The 20,101-nt window shown below is 50.4% G+C and overlaps 1 protein-coding gene across 9 annotated transcripts in view; it reads right to left on the bottom strand.

Annotated features, from left to right (window-relative positions):
• TANC2 (tetratricopeptide repeat, ankyrin repeat and coiled-coil containing 2) overlaps positions 1-20,101 on the bottom strand; it is a 139,822-nt gene that overhangs the window by 85,186 nt on the left and 34,535 nt on the right. For 6 of the 9 annotated variants that reach the window (XM_042886550.1, XM_042886554.1, XM_042886555.1 and 3 more), the window contains one exon: positions 7,461-7,571. The exons of the other annotated variants lie outside the window; for them this stretch is intronic. In XM_042886550.1, the coding sequence (XP_042742484.1) occupies positions 7,461-7,571 (111 nt within the window). The remainder of the gene's footprint in view (positions 1-7,460; positions 7,572-20,101) is intronic. 9 annotated transcript variants of the gene reach the window in all.

Below are 20,101 nucleotides of genomic sequence, written 5' to 3' on the forward strand. Positions count from 1 at the left end.
GCCATGAGTTGGAGTTGGGTTTGTAGGTACAGAGCCATGAGTTGGAGCTGGGTTTGTAGGTACTGAGCCATGAGTTGGGTTTGGAGGTACAGAGCCACGAATTCAGTTGGGTCTGTAGGTACTGAGCCTTGAACTGGAGTTGGGTTCGTAGTTACTGATCCACAAGTCGGGTTTGTAGGCACTGAGCCACCAGTTGGACCCAATGATCCTTGCAGGTCCCTTCCAACTCAAGGTGTTCACTGCTTCTATGAGTGACGTGACAGTGGCCCTGTGCTGGGAACATGGCCAGGGATCACCAGAAGGCTGCAGGCAAAAGCAGGGGCACTGGGGTTTGCTTCTCATCAGAACAGTTCTGTTTTCTTTTCTCCAGGACGAGTTCATAAACTTCATAACATTTCCTTGAAAAATCAAATCTATAATTTCCTAAGCACAGTGTATTAGTTTTGCTCTTTTCAGTAAAGCACTCCAAATGTCTGGTTTTGAACGTTATCACTGTAAAATACTGTTTCCCTTCAATCCTTTCCATTCCTATAATGAAATCTGCCACGTATTTCAGCTGCAATTGCTTAAAATGGAATGAGGTTTCTTTATGACATATTTTGCAATCCTGTGACTTGTTGGATGGTTACCACTGCCTCCTCTTCCAGATCTGCAACGCGGGGTGGCACCTCTGTGAGAAACCAAGTGTGGCTTTACTCCACGGAATATCTTTACTGTAATGGTTAAATTCTCACTTCCAAAAACAGATCCTGAATGGAACTGAAATTACATCTGAAATCTATTCCAGTGAGCATCAAACTACAAGAAGTGGGTAACAGTTTGCTCAGTTGCGCCCAATGTAGAATTTGCCTGAATATAAAACTGATTTGTTTGATAAATCAGAACTTAAACAAGCAGTGAGAGAACAGAGCAGTTGCATGCAGATTGAGCCCCTGTACAGCACTGGAATAAACGGTGCCATTTATTATTTTGATCTTCTATTACATAACTGTAGGGTTTTATCCAGACGTCCCTCTTTACATGTGACCTGAATCCGTCCCATTATTATGTACATCTGCTTTAAATTATTCTGGATATATCGAGCTATATTTGGAAAATGCCCTTGACCATTCCTGCATATCTCCCTCATCTCAGAATTAACAGAACGGCTTTTTCTTTTCTCTTGCTCGCATCAAGAAGAGAAAACTTCTCCAGAGAGGGATGAAAGCTACATCAGATGCACTGCTCTGGAATCAGCCCTGTGGAACCACATCACTCCCAAGCTGTGACCTCGAGCTGCCAGAATGCTGAGGATGAACACCATGGAGCTCCAGCAGTGGCTCAAGGCCACCCCAGGTTGCTTTATCCAGGTGCTTCCCCAACAAACTGCTCTTCTCCCTCCCTACAAGACCAGGTCCAAACCTCGCCTGAGTTGCACAGCATTCGTTCTATGGAGAAATTTAAGAGAAATTCTCCTTTGCAGCACAAACCAAAGCTGCTTTCCAGCAGCCCCTCCTGCTGCCTCTGCATCAGACTGCCAGAAGGAAGTCACTTGTCAGTCAGGAACCAGCTGAGCCACACAGAGCCAGCAAAAGCAACGTCAACACTACCAGAAAATCTAATCCAATGTATGTCATGCTCTGGGTTTGAAGACATCCTTTGCACTTGTATTTGGGGATGGATTCTCTTGGATTTGCTCTCCTGTTTAAATGCCAGAGAAAAGAGAATGGGGAAAAGATGAGGACACTCAAAGCACCCATCCCTGAACTTGTATCAAAAAAGGCCACAGTTGTCACAAACTGAGCATGGGCTCAGGGATGAGTGCTCCTCTGCCACAGAGCAGAGAGGAACTCCTGTCCCCAGCACCACTTTGGAGCACTCGTGTGTTGCTGTGCCATCACTGCAGGTAAAGCCACACCAACGAAGACCTCCCACAAGCCAAATCCAACTGACAACAGCATCCTCACAGCACAATCAGGTTGTGCAGCACACAACCAGCAACCTTACCCAGGCAATTCAGTGAGGTCAGCAGACGGGCGGCAGGATGAGAGCCAGGGAGGTAACCCCACATCTCCCATCTCTTTGGGTTGGGAAACAGAGAAGAGAATCCAGCAGTAAGCTTGGGAAACCTGCTGCAATTTCAGGCCCAAACAGCAATTTTGGAGCGTGCAGTAAGCTGCAGACCTCTGGAAGATATGTCAGTATCATGGATGCTGCCCAGCAAGGCTGTCAGTTATCTGCCCTTTCCAGCCAGCAGCTGGCCAACACTGTCATGTTTGGGTTCCAAGCCATTATTTTTCCAGTGATGAAGAGTCACACCATCAGTGATATTGATATCTAAACGTCTGCCCTGTGAACTGGACACCACAAAGCCATCTCCTGTCTGCAGGGTAAGCATGCAGCTGCGTTGACCAAGAGAAAGGAACAGACAGGATGGGCAGAATACTGACAATCAGAACAAATTACAGCACTGGGAACAATATTCCCACTGGAAAAGAATAAAGAAGCCCTTGTTTTGCAGTCCTAAAGAGTGGTAGGAAGTCAAGGCAACTGGTAAGAGAGCAGCAGAGCGGCTTTCAGAGCACCACATATTTTCACTGATGAGAAGCTCTCCATAGCATCCCGGGAGTTCAAGCGTATTTTGGTTAAGGGGGAAAAAAAGCATCCATTGGATTGATTCAACCATTAGGACATGGGAACCAAGCTTGTAAAAGAATGGAGCAGCTCTCCAAAAACACACTTATCTTTAGAGCTGGTAAAACCAACATTCACTTCTTACATCCATAGAAACTTGCAGCAAAACTAATACTGCCCCAAAACTCACATCCAAAATCGTAACAAAAGCAGAATTATTGATTGCTTCCTTCAGATTGTAAAGTTTTTGGGAATAAATACATCTTTGAGCAACCTGGTTTAAAGAGAGGTGCCCTGCCTGTAGCAGGGGGTTGGAACAAGATGATCTTAAAGTCCCTTCTGACCCAAACCACTTTCTATGAAATATCCAAGTTGGGAGGAAAAAAGGATGACTAATTGGCAAGGTGATGACCAAGAGCCCCACCTACATCACTGCCCCTTCCTTTTTCTTCTTTAGCATCCTTATATTCCCACCATGAACTCTGAAGGTGAAGTGTGAACTCGTCTCTGCCCATCAGCAAGGCCACAACTGAGCACACAGTACAGCAAAGGCCCCTGGTTCTGCCTGCTTGCAGGGAAGTGTGGTACGGAGCATTACATGGGCTCAGATGTGAAAATGAGGGCTTTGCACTGATCCTGATGGGCTCATCACTGATGGTTTCAGAACCAATAGCAGCAGTTTGCCACAAGCACCTCCCAGCTCCTGTCCTGCAGCCAAGTGGTGCTTTGGAGCTGGACCTCTCCTACACTTCACTTCTGGACCACCACCATAAGTCTTTTTGTTTGCTCTCCAGAGAGAGGAAACCAATCCCTAGGTTACAAAGGAAAGCCAGTGGTTTGTAGATCACATCAGGAAGCTTCCAGAGTACCGTGTCATCTCAGCTCACATAACAGCCAAAACAGACGGCAGCAGTACCTGCAATCCCTGCTATTTCCAGCTCTGCCCTCAGGCACTTTGACACAAAGGCTCATTCCACAAACCTCTGTTTGCACCTTCAGTTGCCACAGAAGCCCACCGACACCCAGCGGTGAGCAGTCTGCAGCCGATCCCAAAATGATGCTCCTCTGGGATGCTGGAGGACATCAGGGCTGGAGCACCTCCCTACAAAGACAGGCTGGGCTTGTTCAGCCTGGAGAAAAGAAGGCTGTGGGGTGACCTCATTGCAGCCTGCAGTGCCTAAAGGGAGCCTGCAAACAGGAGGGGAATCAACTCTGTGAAAGGGGAGATAACAGCAGGACAAGGGGAAATGGTTGAAGTTGAGGGAGGCAGGGTTGAGGTTGGATGTCAGGGGGAAGTTCTTTGCTGTGAGAGTGGTGAGGTGCTGGAACAGCTGCCCAGAGAGGCTGTGATGCCCCGTCCATCCCTGGAGGTGTTCAAGGCCAGGTTGGATGGGGCCCTGGGCAGCCTGGGCTGCTATGAAATGTGGAGGTCGGGGGCCCTGCGTGTGGCAGGGGGTTGGAGCTTCAGATCCCTGAGGTCCCTTCCTACCCTGGCCATTCTGTGATTCTGTGGCTCTGTGGAGGGACACAGTGGCCACGGGCTGATGGTTGGACCTGGTGATCCTGAAGCCCTTCTCCAACAGCAATGGTTCTGTGACCTCTACGCATGTCCTGATGGCAGAATCTCAGCCTGGTTTACTTTGAGTTTCTTCCTACCTCAAAGCACAACAGAAAACAGTGCTGTCCTCCCAAGAGGAGCCTGAGAGACATCAATGGCTCCCATAGCAACCAGGCAGGGAATGGCCACAATTGCTGCAATTAGGGCTGATTGCAATGATTTCCCATTCCCTCCAGGTCAGTGGGCTGGAGAACGCTGGGCCAGATGCAGGGCTCCCAGTAACAGCATTTGTCAGGCCATGGTCGGTTTGATCATTCCCAGCCTTTCTCACCATCTGATGTGACGGGTTGGACACACATCCTGCTGTCTGATGTTTCGTTTGGAGCTTTTTGTTTCGCTTATTTCCTGTGCTTTCATCACGAAACCTCCAAGTGCAGCTCTGACTCCTGCAGAAGAGGTGCCCTGTTGGTGTTTGACAGAAGCTCCTGTGTGTGTAAAGTGAAAAACCCCACACTTTTACACGATGAAAAGAAAGAAGCAAAAGGAAGCAGGTGTCAGTCTGTGTGGTGCAAAAGAGAAAGGAGCAACGGGATGGCCATGAACAACATGGCAGTGGGAAGCCCCCAGGTCAGCCCTCACTGTCCATGGCACTGTGAGGGGGCCCCACTTCATGGAATGGAAGGAGACACCCCAGGCAAGCAGACAGTCACCAACTGCTTCTTCTGCAGAAGGATTTAATCCCATTAAAAGGTAACGTCAGAACACGTTTGGCCTTTGAAGCCCAATGACAAGGCAATAAATTACACAAAATGCAACCACTGCCTCAGATCTAAGAGGAAAGGCCATTCCCTGAAAGCACCATCCATCTGTCTCAGAGCACTTTCAGCACAGCCCTGCAGCACTTAAGAGATCAAACTGAGATGCCAGGCTTAAACAAGAGAAGAAGGACATAGAGCAGCAGCACCAAGACAGGAGGCAGCAGCTCCTTCACCACCTGGATGCCCAGAAGGGCAGGGTTACCTCTAATGGCCGTGCAGTCACAGGAAGATGTACACAAATAGCACTGAGAAATGTCTTTCTTGAAGCCACAGAACCCTTCTGCCACCTAAAACGAAACCACTGTAGGACGTGGGGCAATGGCTGCTTTCACCTGAACCAAAATTCACCCTCCAGAACTCAGCACGACCAGCAGCACAGAGCCTAACAATGAGCAGAACAGTTTCCAGCCTCAGCTATGCCCTCCCCATCAGCAGCTCCCTCTGATGCCATCCAGCCCCTTCTGCTCCTTCCACATTTCCAGCAGTGAGCGTGCATTATTACAGGCACCAATTCACACCGCAGCACAGCAAAGGAACCCTTCCCTGCTGAAATCATCCTCAGCCTTAACACAGACAGCATTGAGCAAAACTGCATCTTCAGGCACCTCGAGCTGAAGCAATCATTCCTATAAGGAGAGCAGAAAATGTTCTCTCCTCATCTCTATTGAGTGTTTTAAACTGCCTTTAAGTGTGCAATTAATGACATTACTTGTCAGGGATCATTTTGCAAAGCCCTCCACCCCCCACTCAGCTCCTGCACACCTCCAACCTTTTTTATTTCCTTCAACTCTGAGCCTTGCTCCTCCTGATCCCGTTCCTGGAGATGCTCAGGTTGACACCACGAACACCCCTGCAGGATGCACGCACCACAGAGCAGGACAAAGCAAGACCAGATATAAGGAAAGGAGCTGGAACTCCTTGGAGAACCAATGCTGGGTGCTGCCTGCTGGCTTTGCCACAGTCCCAGATGAAATTGAGGCCCTTTCCTCCACCCTCCCACTGCAGCTGGACATCACCTACGTTCAGAGGCAGCCATTCTTCACGCGTTGTCCAGATCTCTGTTCTCCCCCTTCTCCTCACACAAGGCTGGTGGGCATGGTGGTGATGGATCAATGGCTGGGCTTGGTGATCCTAATGGTCCTCATACACTGGCTTGGGTTGGAAGGGACCCCAAGGATCACCAGGTCCCAGCACCCTGCCACACAGGGCCACCAACCTACAGATCTGGGTCTGGATCTGGTTGCTCAGGGTCCCATCCAACCCGGTCTTGGCCTTTCCCAACACAATGACTCTCTGAGTCTATGACTTCAGGGGGATCCCTGTGCACTGCAAACCTTTTCTCCAGGAACAGCTCCAGAAATCCTTCCCCAGATGATTCCTTTCACCATTCTCCCAGGGTTGCCAGGAATGTTCCCTCCCAGTGTCAGCCATGCCACCACATAAGCCCTGCCCAGCAGCACGCCCTATGGCAACTCACTCTCTTCCTCTCCCTTCTTTTTTTCCATCATGTTTCTTCAGTGACACCTCAAAGCACGAGGAAATCCCACAACCCCTTTAACATCACTCCCCTGGCAGTGAGTGAAGGAGATCAAAAGGCAAAAAAACCAGAAACAATACGAAATGCCACCATCAGCACCCAGGGCTGTGTGTGTGATAGATAGGAGGATGCCCACCCCCAAACCACGGGCACATGCAGCTGGGGCAGAAGGACGAAACACACCTGGGAGAGATGCCATGAGTGAGGAATGCAGGATTTCTGCTTTTAAGCCACATTTACAACTCTAATTCTCTGCAGGTCCAATCATAACAAGTTCTAATTACTACAGTTACAAACACAGGAGTAGAAGGAATTCAGTTGGAAGAAGAAAGGGCTGCGATGGCAAAATTTTAAGTATTTCATGATCCTTGACAAAGGAAGAGCCCTTTTCATAGCAGCTCTGGCCTGGAGGAGGCACTTCCAAGCACAGAGATTGCTTTTTTATTTAAGAAGCCAGTCTCAAAGCACACTGAAGAAAGCCTGCACCCCAAGCACTGCTCACACAGCTCCCCCGGCCACGAACAGCCCACAGGCTCTCACCATCTGCAATGTTTTTGGGTGTAGGCTCAACGAGACCACACAACACTGTGCAATGATAGCTGTGAAACGTGTTCTCATTCCAGCCCTTCCAAGAGCCAGCATGAAAAATGAAATTTCAAGTGAACTGGATCACTTTCACCTCCTGTAATCCATACTCCCCGTCTCCTACGTTGCCCCAGGGGGGGGGGCAGCCATGCAGCTCTCACCTGCAGCACACAGCAAGCAGCAGGTGTGAATGGGCAGCAGTGAGAAACGAATGCATGGAGCTGCTCAATGCAACGGGGCTGTGCAGCTCCCAGCCAGCACCATCAAACAGAGCTGCACTACATGCAGCGCTCCTTCTGGCCGGAGCTGCAGTCCCTCTCCAAATGCAGCACCTCTGCATGCAGCTTACCAGGGCAGTATGCATCCACGTCCAGTTTCTGTGCTGAAGAGAGTGTTGGTGAGCCAAGCTCAGACTCAGGGATGCGAGGGCTCTCAACAAACTTTGCTTTCCTCAGAGGGGCTAAGGAGAAGGAGGGGGAGAGAGAGAGAGGGCTCATGAATAAGGGAAACAGCGAGCAACAGATGGAAGCACTTAATGACACTGTCAGACTCAGATCAGGTTACCCCCCCCCCCCCCCCCTTTTTTTTTTTCTTTTCTGCTGAAAAAAAAGAAAAAAAAAAAAGCATTATCTGCATTCTTTACAAAGGAGATGGCTCTGATTCAAACTTGCAGGCTGCAGCCGTCAGAGTATGCGGGGCTGCAGCAGCTCCTCATGCTCCCAAGCACTTCCCTGTTTCCTTCCCACTTTAACCCATCTTTTATAGGAAGCAAACAGGACTGCACTCTGCCATGTAAAGGACTAAGATGGCATAGAGGGATGCAGAGCCTGCTGGGGTTTCAGGTACTGAACTCCAAAACACTGAAATGAATACACAAATTCTGTATTCAGTGATTGCTTCCTCTGCAGAGCAATGAAAATAAACCCATTTTGAAGCACTGCAAATGTCTGATCCCACAGGTGCTGCACTCCCTGTGGATGATCAGATGGAAACCAACGCTGCCCAGAAGGAGAGGCCCTGAGTGCTTCACTTCCATCCTTGCAAATCCAGAAACGATTCAAAGGAATGAAAGGAAGAGCTGGGAAAGTCGAAGTGCCCCAGAGCAAAACAGCACCGGCATCACACAAACAGCACTGGATTGAACTGAGCTCTGAAATGCAGTGACAAAGTGCTGTGCCCCTTTTGCTGGTAGTGAAGCAATGATTTCTAAAACATCTTCAGCACCACGTTTTTCAATGGGTATTTCTGCCAGACCGGAGAAATAAGCTGGGCTGTAAGCTGTGTGCAGGTGACGGCGATGCGCTTCCCAGCTGCACTCACTGCCCATTGAAGTGAAAGGCCAACTTGAAAAGCTGCTCTCCCAACTCCTGCCTGCACTGCTCAGCCTGGCAGCCCTCCTGTGCACCACTCACATCACAGTCCTCCTGCCCTGAACACCAAAAATGGGGCTGAACCTCGGGATGGGCTTTGCTGTCATGCACCTCCCGTGCTACAAGCTAACAGCCAGGTGCCATATAAATGCAATGGTTTTGGAGGGATTGCTACCCGGGTCAGAAAGGTGTTGGGAACCATCATCCTGCTCAGAGCCAGGTGCTAATATTTCACGTGAAGCTGCAGCTCTGCCAATGGGGTTTGGTACAGCTGCCTCACTGCAGCCTCACTAGCAGTCATCCTTGTAAGTGGAATTGCACGTCCCTATTTCATTGTTCCAGGCTCACATCAGAGCCACAGACCTGTGCTGTGCCAACCAAGCAATGAAAAGAAGCTCTTCCCATGGTCAGAGATGTTAATAACCACAACTGGGCTGGCACTGAAGGTTCTGTGCTACAGCTGAGGTACAAAACCGAAAAGCATGCTGACATCCTGAACACCCCCCATGAGCACAGCAAAACCTTATGGCCAGAATCACACCATCAGTGCTCGCGATGCAGCATAACCCTGAACAAAGCACAGAGAAGTGATCTGCACCATTCCACACCTCCACCTGCTGGGGCTGATCCTTCAGAGTCACAGAACTGCAGGGGTTGGAAGGAACCTCCTGAGCTCAGTGAATCCAACCCCCTGCCCAAGCAGCTCCCTGCAGCAGGCTGCACAAGTTGGCATCCAAACAGGTCTGGAATATTTCCAGAGAAGGAGACCCCACCAGCTCCCTGGGCAGCCCATCCCAGTGCTCCATCACCATCACTGTGAAAAAGTTCTTCTGCATATTGTTGTAGAATTTCCTATGCTCCAGTTTGTGGCCATTTCCCCTTGTTCTGCCCCCACAGACTGCTGAGAACAGGTTGGCCATGTCCCTTCGACTCTCACACATAAGATATTTGTAAACATTTCTTAAGATTCCTTCTCAGCCTTCTTTTCTCATGCCTGAACAGCCCCAGGTCGCTCAGCCTTTCCTCAAAGGAGATGCTCCAGGCCCTGCATCATCTTCGTGCCCTCTCTGCTGGTCTTCTCCAAGAGATCCCTGTCTGTTTTGTACTGGGGAACCCACAACTGGATGCAGTACTCCAGATGAGGCCTGACCAGGGCAGAGCACAGGGGAGGATCACCTCCATTGCCCTGCTGCCCACACTCCCTTTCATGCACCCCAGGATCCCATTGGCCTTCTTGGCCACCAGGGCACACTGCTGGCTCTGGACAACCTGTCACCCACCAGGACCCCCAGGTCCTCCTCTGCAGAGCTCCTCTCCAGCAGCTCACATCCAACTGTACTGATATGTGCCCTCTGAGCTCAGACAGCTCTCAGCTCACCTCTCTGTCCTCTCATCTACCCCACAGCTTCCTTACCAGGATATCTTGGGATATGGTACCAAAAGCCTTGCTGAAGTCAAGGCAGACAACATCCAGCCAACACTGCACGTGCGCTCTGCAGGACAGCCCTGTTGCCAAGGACCCAATGGCACACACAGCATTGCATCATACAGGAACAGCCTCGCTGCTGCTGCAGAACCTCCATGAGAAGAGCAAGAGAAGTTATTCAAAGCAAAATACCAGAACAAAACCTCAAACCCTTTCCTCAGTGCAAACAAAATCTTGCTTGACTTTGAGAGTTTTTCCTCTTCAAGGGAAGCGATGGCCATTCCAGGACAGGATTCCACCACATGATGCAAAACCATCACAGTGTCAGCAGTTGCAAGCTTAATAAGCTGCCTTACTGATGAACTTTGTGCAGCAGTGGGCTGCCTTCCACCAGGGCACTGATTTCCTGCTTCTTCCTCTTGGCACAGCAATTCTCTCCAATATTCACAAAGCCACCAAACGTCACAACATCACCCACGACCAGTGTCCAGAACAGCAAGGTGTGAACTGAACAGCACATGAAACCAAAGATGAACTTAGGACAAAAGCAGAGATCTGGAATGAAGCTACCAAATAAAAACAGAACAAAACCAGCACGCCTGTATTCCTTCCGAATAATCATTCCATCTCCATTAGCACTGTGCTCTGCTTCAGCTTGCTGAGCACCCTGATTCTCCTGCATTCTCTCTGCCATGTAATGTATAGATGAGTTAGCATTCTAATTAAAAAAAACTTTTCTTTAAATGGAAAGGCACTGGGAAAAGGAAATTACCATGCATCACCAAAAGGCTCCATTGACTAAGCTTAGTTTTGCTCTGACAGGAACAATTCACATAGAAAAGAGCTCTGAGCACCGCATGACCCGATGGAACAAAGCGCTGTGGGTTTCAGTGGATCTGCACTAATTAACTCTGCACTCTGATTACGGTTTGCACACCTCCATGCATAAACCTCATAGCAGCACGCTGCTTCCAGCACAGGTGAGGGACAGTGAAGGATCACCACGAGCAGGGAGCTGCAATCCCCTGCTACCAGTGCAGATGAGGAGGAGCTGAGTTTTGCACATGGGTATGGCAGAGCTGTATTATCCCATACATCACGTATGGTGGAAAGCAATCCCTCAAATGCACAGGCTCTCTCCAAAAACAACCTGCCCAAAGGAGGCCGTGATGGGCACAGGCAGAGCAGCCCTCTGGAGAGGAAACTTCAACAAGGTGCATTCCTGGACTGCTCCCAGTGTGGGCTCCTCTGCTCCCACACAGCTCCTGGTTCTGCTGATGGACGAATCACAGGAAGGGGAAAGCAGGCAGCGTGTGGTTCCTTCTGCTGTGGCACGAATAAAGCAGCCAGCAGTAACCAGCACTGCAGAGGGGGAACTTAGAGATCAGCCAGGTTTTAAGAAGTCTGACTTAAAATAATGAAATTACAGGGTAACATCCTTCTGTTTTATGGAGAGGAGAGTGAAGAGGAAAGGAAAAGAAGAAGGGGAAGGAAAAGAAGAAGGGGAAGGGATGTCAGAGGAAGGGAAGAAGGTCAGACTGGACCAGGCTCTGAGCACCTGATGGAGCTGCAGATGTCCCTGTTCAATGCAGAGGAGTGAGACAAGATGACCTGTAAAGGTCCCTTCCAACTCAAAAGATGCTATGGTTCTATGAAAGGATCCTTCTTTCCCTGTTGACAAATTTATTTCCAACGTGGACTACCAAAAAAAAGTCTTTATCTCCACAGGGGAAACAGATTTGAGGAGCAGCATCTCATGCACCAACAGCGCAGGAGGAGCGGATGGTGCTTTCATCTTGCCATCCAAACCCAGGAGGTCGGGTTCTGAGGCTCACAGCTGTGTCACAGCAGCAGTTCTCCACGTCATTTCCCATCTAAAATTCCCCTTCTCACTATCTTCAGAATCATCTCTGAGAACAAATTCCATGCGTTGCTCCCTGCGGCACTCAGAGGGAAGAGGAAAGATGAGGCAGAAGCCAGCAGCGCTCACTTCAGCTTCCCAAACGGAGGACTGCAGCCATCCCTATATATTCGGTGCTGTTTCTAATTCCTGTTAAACTACAGAAACAATGGATGAAGACCTGGGACTCCGGGATGCGATCACGCCGTCAGCATTTTCAGCCCACGTGCGTTCTGCTCAAAAACCCACGGAATCCTCTGAATGGCAGAAACGGGAGCGGCGCTGCTGCAGAAACGTTCCTCACCTCCCTCCTCCCCTTTCCTGACAGTTTTGCTTCATTAAAAGTTAGATTTAAACCAGATGAGAGCACAGCGCTCACTGAGGTGTGGTGCTGCCGTTCAGCCCCTGGCAGCTCTCAGCAGCTCGGGGGCCAAAAATGAGCACAGCTGTCCAAGGTGACCTGGATACACAGCAAAGGGAGTTTGTTCCAAAGAAAGAAGCGAAGCATTCGGTCCCTGTGATCAAATGAAGGGTAATGCCATTAAATTGCTGTTGGAGGAAGGCCGTGTGCCCATTATCCCGAGCTAAAGACTGAGCTGCGGATGCACAGTGCTTGGATTTCCAGATCGGTTTCCACAGGAGAAATTAGGAGCAAACAGAAACCGAAGGAAACACGTTTTCTTCTTCTCTGTAGGAAGCGGCTGTAGGACAGAGCTGAGGAGGAACAAAGAAAGGAAAAACTAATTCCCAGCTTTCCTTGGGACGTGAACGTGCTCCAAAACAGATTCCCTTCCTCCTTCCAAGGCTGGGTGTCACTGCACTGCCCCAGCAATGAACTTCTGCTTTAGCATTTGGGGTTTCCATCTCACACATTGATCAGGTTGGGCTGTGGGAAGCGAATGGAGCACTGAACACAGCTTCACTCACCTCAGGGCACTGCAGGAAAACAATACTGCACATTTCATTGGTGATTTCTCCCAAAGAAAGATGCACATGCAGCACAACTGCTCCTAACAGCAAAGCGAGCTGCACAGACTGTGAGATCCTCTGTTTTTTTGCACAGCTCTTCTTTCCATTTCCATTTACACCGAGAACTGCTGACATGAATACAGGATCTGGCAAGTCAGTGTGGTGCTGCATCACAGAAAGGATAGAATGGCCTGGGTTGAAAAGGACCACAGTGATCATCAGTTCCAACCCCCTGCTGTGTGCAGGTCACCAACCAGCAGCCCAGGCTGCCCAGAGCCACATCCAGCCTGGCCTTGAATGCCTGCAGGGATGGGGCATCCACAGCCTCCTTGGGCAACCTGTGCCAGTGCCTCATCACCCTCTGGGGGAAAAACTTCCTTCTTATATCCAACCTCAACCTCCCCTGTCTCCATTTAAAACCATTCCCCCTTGTCCTGTCAGCATCCACCCTCACCAACAGAGCTGCTCAGCAAACAGGACTGCACAGTGGATGGGCTGACAGAAATTACAATGCAGCGAAAATATGCAACAGGTGAAGTGATTTAAATTTATGGATGTGCCAGTCATTCGAATGTTTGCTGTGCTAAAACTAAGGCAGTTGGTTTGGGTGACAAAGGCAGGCCTTTCATTACAGCAGCTTGCACACACAGCTGTGCAGCTGATAGCAAACTATTTTGGATCCCCATTTCTTTGTTGGCCGCAGCTACAGGGATTGCTCAGAACGAAGCTCCTCACCTTGGTGTTTACCAACACAGAAAAGAGAGCAAAATCCAACGCAGAAGCTCCCAGGATTCTGAGCCAACACCAGAACCCCACGAAAGCAGCAGCTCCTGCCCTCCTGCTGCTCATTGTGCACAGTGCAGCATCCTGGTGTCACCCACAGCAATGCCTTGTGCTCCCACTGAGCCAGCAGAACACACAGAATTGCCCATCATAAATCACCTACAGGTGGGGATTTGGAGAAGGAACAGGTTCTTTATTTCCTCTTGAAGCCAACAGCCACACTGCAAGTTAAGCATGCTTGATGCAACCACGAAAGCAGAACTTTAAACATGGGCACATAAATGTGTCCCTGCCTATAGCAGAGGGATTGGAATGAGATGACCTCAAAGGTCCCTTCCAACCCAAACCATTCCATGATTCTATGATAAATAAATCAAATGTGCAATGTTTAGGTGGTTACTGCATAGCAGAGCCGGGTACCTGGTCATCAGCAAGCATATTTCATCACAGCAACCTATTTATACAAGCACAAATGCCTTCTAACAGATATGGTACAAGACAACAGCAAGTCCATATGTGCTGCAAAGCAATCCCCTTTACTAGAAGACAACGTGGAGTTATTCTCATCCCCTTATGCAACCTGCCTGCGTGTGACGTGGGTGGCCAGAATCTGCCTGCTCTGGAGCAGCCCCAGTGGGCACCGAGCTGCATCCCTGCTGCTGTGCCAAGGGAAGCTTTGTAGGATGCTTTAATCCATCCCCAAATTCCCATCCCACTTCCACGCCTCTGCCCCAACAACCTGGCTGAGGCAGGAACACGATTCTAGAGCTCAGATTGGGAGGATGGAGGAGGGTGGGCATGGCAGGGATGGGCTGGCAGGATGGATGATCTCACAGGTCTTCTCCAAACTTAATGGCTGCATGGCTCTCTCTGTGCCATCAGTGGGCTGCAGGGATATCAGGCACCCTGCCCCCTCTATATGGGGAGGGACACAGAGCAGACCCCATGGATCCCAAGGGACACGAGGATTTCTACAGCAGACATCCCCAACCTGTGTCAAGCAGCACTTGGTTACAACACAGCACCTTTTGGGAACCTAAACATCTGGTTTAATAAAGATATATAACTGAGTCAATGCTGGGAATCTTGACCAGAGAGGTGGGGGGGATCCAGGCAGACCCCAAGGTGAGGCTGGGGGTCTCAGAGCTGTGGGCATCCCTGCTCAGTGCAGGGCAGCTGCACCAGAGGACCCTTGAAAGTCCACTCCACCTATTCTACAATTCTATGAAATCAGGACCCCTCCTTTCCCCCAATCTGGTCAAAATATGATGTCCAATTAGTGGGAGTTAATTTGTTTTCCCATTCCATTTCACAGTGCAATGAGCTGATATTTTAAGGCTGCTTCTTTGGATTACTAAAAAAGCCGACGCCGAAATAAGAAAGCAGCTGGTTTCAGAACGCAGGCACACGCATCATCTGCTTGGAGAAACTCATCACAAGCTGCATCCTGGTAACAAGCACGGTGCTATTTCTTGGCTGAGTGCACAGGAGAGGGACGGATTACACTATTTCCTATTCTGAGGTACACAGACCATTTGCCAAAGGTTTACGGCACAGTGGTGTGCAGATATAGGGGGGGGGATCCCAATACTGGAGGGATGTAGAGCTGATAGAGAAGGTCCAGAGGAGGGCCACAAAGATGAGCAGAGGGCTGGAGCACCTCCTCTACGAGGACAGGCTGAGGGAGCTGGGCTGTGGATGCTCCATCCCTGGAGGTGTTCAGGATCAGGTTGGATGGGGCTTTGGGCAGCCTGGGTGAGTAGCAAACCTGAAGGTTGGTGGCTCTCCTGGCAGGAGCAGGTGGCCTGGTCCAACCCCACAGCACTTCCTCCAATCTAATCCCTCATTCTCACTCCCCACAGCACCTCCTCCAGCCTGAGGAACCTCATTGCTATGCCTGGAAATTCCCACCCATAGAAGCACAGCGATGACAGATGCTCCATTTTGTGCAGCACGGGTGTGAGATGAGGACAGGCTTCTGGCTCTGAGCTCCAGAGCAGGCAGGGCAGCTCAGGGCAATGGATGCATGAAATGTTACTGCACAGCCTTCCCCCTCAGTTCAGCCATACACAAAACATCCGGAACCAAAAGCCACCAGCACCTTCCCCAGCACAGCAATGGTGTTACCCACACACTGCACACATCCCTCAGCCAGGAAAGGAAGAGTTGAGGTTGGATATTAGGAGGAAGTTTTTCATCAGAGGGTGGTGAGGCACTGGCACAGGTTGCCCAAGGAGGTTGTGGATGCCCCATCCCTGCAGGCATTCAAGGCCAGGCTGGATGTGGCTCTGGGCAGCCTGGGCTGCTGGTTGGTGACCTGCACACAGCAGGGTGATGGAACCAGATGATCATTGTGGTCCATTTCAACCCAGGCCATTCTGTGATTCTATGATTCTATGAACCAGGAAGGCCCTGGCACAGGGGCTGGGCTGTGTGCACACTGTGACTTCTGCCCTGCTAACACAGGAGGTGGGTGCACATGATAAGCAGGCAGAACCTGGCTCTTGGCTTGGAAAGGTGAGCTAACGCTGCTTTGTGGCTTTCAGCAGTCCCCTCACATGCAATGTGTTCCCGTGCCCATTCCAGCTGTGCACACCCAGCTGGCTCCCACCTAACAGAGCCCCTGCCACAGCAAACCATGAGTCTGCACGCGAGGGATGGATTCCTATGGACAAAAGAGGAGCCCCCAGGCCAGCATGTACCACCCCAGGTTGGGATATGGGGCAGGATGAGAACACTGGGGCTGAAATCACAGGGAGATACTGCACACACACCTTTTGCCTCTCGTTCTGAGATGCAATTCAATTCTCCCTTCTGACATTATGTAAGGTGCCGGGCTGTGCTAAGCCTCCAGAATGCCATGGATGGCGACAGATTAGGGAAAATTAAAAGTTCTTTCATTAAAATTAAAAGAAAGTGAATGATGCATCTTGACAAACACAGCACCCTGGAGCAGGCTGGGCTCGCCAGGAGCAGCCCTCCATCCCACCCACACTCCAACACCAACACAGCCCTTCCCGACCCATGCTGAGCTGCCAGAGCAACAACTACAGAAAGCAACAGGAAAAATGTGACCACACTGCAACCACAATGGTACCAAAACACCCAGGAATGACAGCAAGCACAGCACCCTGCACACAGTGCAGCAGCAGGTGCCATTCCTCAAACCACACCACGCAAATGGTTACTGCTGCACCTGGTGTTCTTCCCAGCACCTCCAATTAAACACCTCCTCATCATGATGCCGTTGCTCTAAAACCAAAAATACCATCCTTGATATCCCTGGTGGATTATTTTTCAGCCCGCTCCTCAGTAGATCTGTTCTACTTCAGCAATGCTGAGAAAGTGGAAAGCTTTTCAGTGCACATTCGTTTTAGGTTTTGTCCATGCAATCCTTCTCATTTCCATGAGCTCAGGGTTATGTAAAACTATTGCAATGACCAAAAGAAAAACACCCAAAGCAGCAAAACCTGCCCTTACACTACAAGCCACCTAATGGCTTCCATGCCAGCTCCAGGCACTCAGCCCTGTTATTCTACATCGATTTTCTGCAGAGCTAAAAGAGGCCAAGCAAAGCCTACCACAATTTCAATGCAAGTGTATGCAAGAGGAGTGGTGCCGACACTCACAGGGCTTTGTTTTCTCTTCCCAGCACCCACAAGTATGCAAAGCTGCAGCAGGAGGGCAGTGAGACCCAACAGATCAGCTCTGAGACTGCAGCCCAGACCCACAGCCTGGACCCACACATCAGACCCACAGACAAGACCTTTGGTCTGGATCCATAGCCCAGACCTACAGTCCAGACCTGCAGATCAGACCCACAGCCCAGATGCACAGCCCAGTCTCATGGCCTGGAGCCACAGTCCGGACCTGCAGACCTGAGCCACAACCCAGACTCACAGATCAGCCCCACATCCCAGCCCCACACAGCTCCATGCCAGCAGCCCAAGGCTGCGGTGCACTGACAGCTCCCTCCGCCCTCAGCAGCTCCATGCCCCCCAGCTGCCCCCATCACCTCTGCATCTTCGCCGTCCCCACGGCGTGGGCTCCGAGATGATGATTTCAGGAGAGCTCACAGCTCCCTCTCTTCATTAATCCTCCCGCTATTAAAGAGCCCTTCCTTCCTTCTTTCCAAAACACTGCAGCAAACGTAGACTACATGCCTCCCTTGGGGGACAACTGAAGGATTTCTACACCGCTTCTCGCTCCGCCGGCATTTAATTTGCCCTTTTTTTTTCTTTTCTGAGCAAATTGCTGTAAGAAGAGGTAAAGGATGGCACAGCACCAACGATCCACCGATGCTCCCGGAGTGAGATGAGGGGCAGCGATGCAGCCCAGGACTGGAGCCGATGAATGGTGCAGTGCTGCGGTTGGTATGGCAACGGAGAGAAAAAAAAAGCAGCCCCATATAAGGAGCTGTGACATGGATTCTGGGAACAATTTATACCAAGAGGCTGTCGGCCCTGGGATGCTTTAAAGCCGCAGCGTCCCCTTCTCGTCGTTTTGCAGCTGGCATTGTTTGGCTGGAAGGAGATGTGTGCATGGGGAGCCTTGCACAGACTGCAGAGGAGCAAGGTGGTTTTGCAGTGATTTCCAAGCAGAATGCCTGAAGGAACGATGAAGGGAATGGCACTGAGCTGATGGTGCCCCAAAGGAAGGCCTGAGCACTGCGATGCAGCAACCTGCAGCAGCAGCACGGAGCACCAGCACCACAATGGGGACAGAGCATCCTCGGGTGCATGGGTGCACAGTAAGGCAGCTCAGACACAGCTACCATAGCAATCTGAGGCACAGCCATGGTTTAGAATCTGTGCTGCAGCACAAGGGGAAAAAAAACCCCACTATTTTATGCTATTATCCATGGGAAAAACACGTTATCTTGCACTACAGCCACATTGTTTTATGCTGTTGCCAGTGTCTTTCACCCAATGCATGCACAGGCAGCACACTGCAAGCACAGGAGCTGCAGCTCCTGCACCATGAGCTGATGCACAGGTTGCTCCCAAGGCCCTGCTCAGCAAGCACTATTTAAAGCCTTTAGAAACGCTCCCACTCGGAAAGAATTAAGTTTGCAACCTGTTACCCAACAGGAGAATTAAAAATAGCCGAGGACAGTGAGGAATAAAATTACCCCCATGTGTGCAAATGGGAATGGCTCAGGACTGCAACCAACACATCCATCTCTGCGGCACCCAGAGATGCACAGCAATGCTTTCTCTGGGGTACGCAATGCACTGCCCTGCTTGCATTGCAGCCACAGTGCAATGATGTGTAACAGTGCTGTGCAGCAGGAGCAGCAACTTCCAAGTGCCAGCGTGCCTGCAGGGAAACCAGAATGGTCTGCATGCTTACCTGGGCTGCAAGCATTGTTTGGGGTTGCTTTGGTGCTTTATTACTATCTTCTCAGGTACACTTTGCACTGGGCTTCCTAATAAAGCTGTCATTATAAAGAGAACAAATGCAGTGACAGACTTTGCATGCACTGCTCTAAAGCATCCTCAGCCACTGCTGCCCCACTGCTACCAATGCAGGAGGGGGCCAGAGCGCCATCAATTATGCTCAGTGTTAATTCACCCCTCAGTGCAATGATGACCCTTAGCTTTTCATTAATCCAGCAGAAGGGAAATTGCAAGCACACTGAATATTTATCAGCCCTGCACCAGGGCTCTGCAAACTGAGGGATCAGGCTGCCAGTGAGCAAGGCAGCCCTCTGCTGAGGAAATCATGGCACCACGGGGTGGTGTTCAACCCAAAGTGGAGATCATCACTGTGGCATGGATGGAAAACTGACCTGTACACAAAGCAGCAGATCCACTGCTTTGAAAGATGACATTAAAGCCAACAGACAGTGCTGCTGTATCTGCTGAGCAGGCTTCTCTGTGCTCTACAGCCTCATTTCTCTTTCTAAAGGGTGAAATTAAGACGGTAATTAAGGGATGCTGGCGATGCCCATGGAGAGGGCCAGCCCCCACAGCCTGCCCCATCACTGCTGCTCCTGCTATGGGAACGCAGCCCTGCAGCACTTCAGCCCTGGAATGAGAACCAATCCCTCCTCCACTTCCAGCCCTGGAGAACTGCACACAGCACACAACAGCAGGGTGGCACAGCCATGCCGTGTTGCAAAAGGTCCTACATCTCCAGGGGGAAAAACACACAGAGCCAACACAGCATCAGGTGCCATGCAGGGCACCATCCCACTGCCCGAGCACCATGCATACGGATGTGGTGACATGGATGGGTTGCTTGCACAGAACACAGAACAACTGGATAAGCCCTCAATGATTTTCTCTCCCCTCTGCCTGCAGCTGCAGGGATGCTCAGCGTTTGGAAGCTCTGAGATGGGTTATAAATATGAGGAAGTTAAGAAACGGGTGAGGAGATGTGAGCAACACCACAAATAACAACCAGCAGCACAACGCTGCTCCTCCAGCTCCTTCACACGTCACCTCAGTGAAAGCAAACAAATCCCTCTAATGACTGCACGAGGCTGCCCAGCAAGCACCTCCCTTTCACCCTACCAACAGTAAATTAAACTAATAATG

This window comes from Lagopus leucura, unplaced genomic scaffold, assembly GCF_019238085.1.
Source record: "Lagopus leucura isolate 7727_CA_CO unplaced genomic scaffold, USGS_WTPT01 Super-Scaffold_100059, whole genome shotgun sequence".
NCBI lineage: Eukaryota > Metazoa > Chordata > Aves > Galliformes > Phasianidae > Lagopus > Lagopus leucura.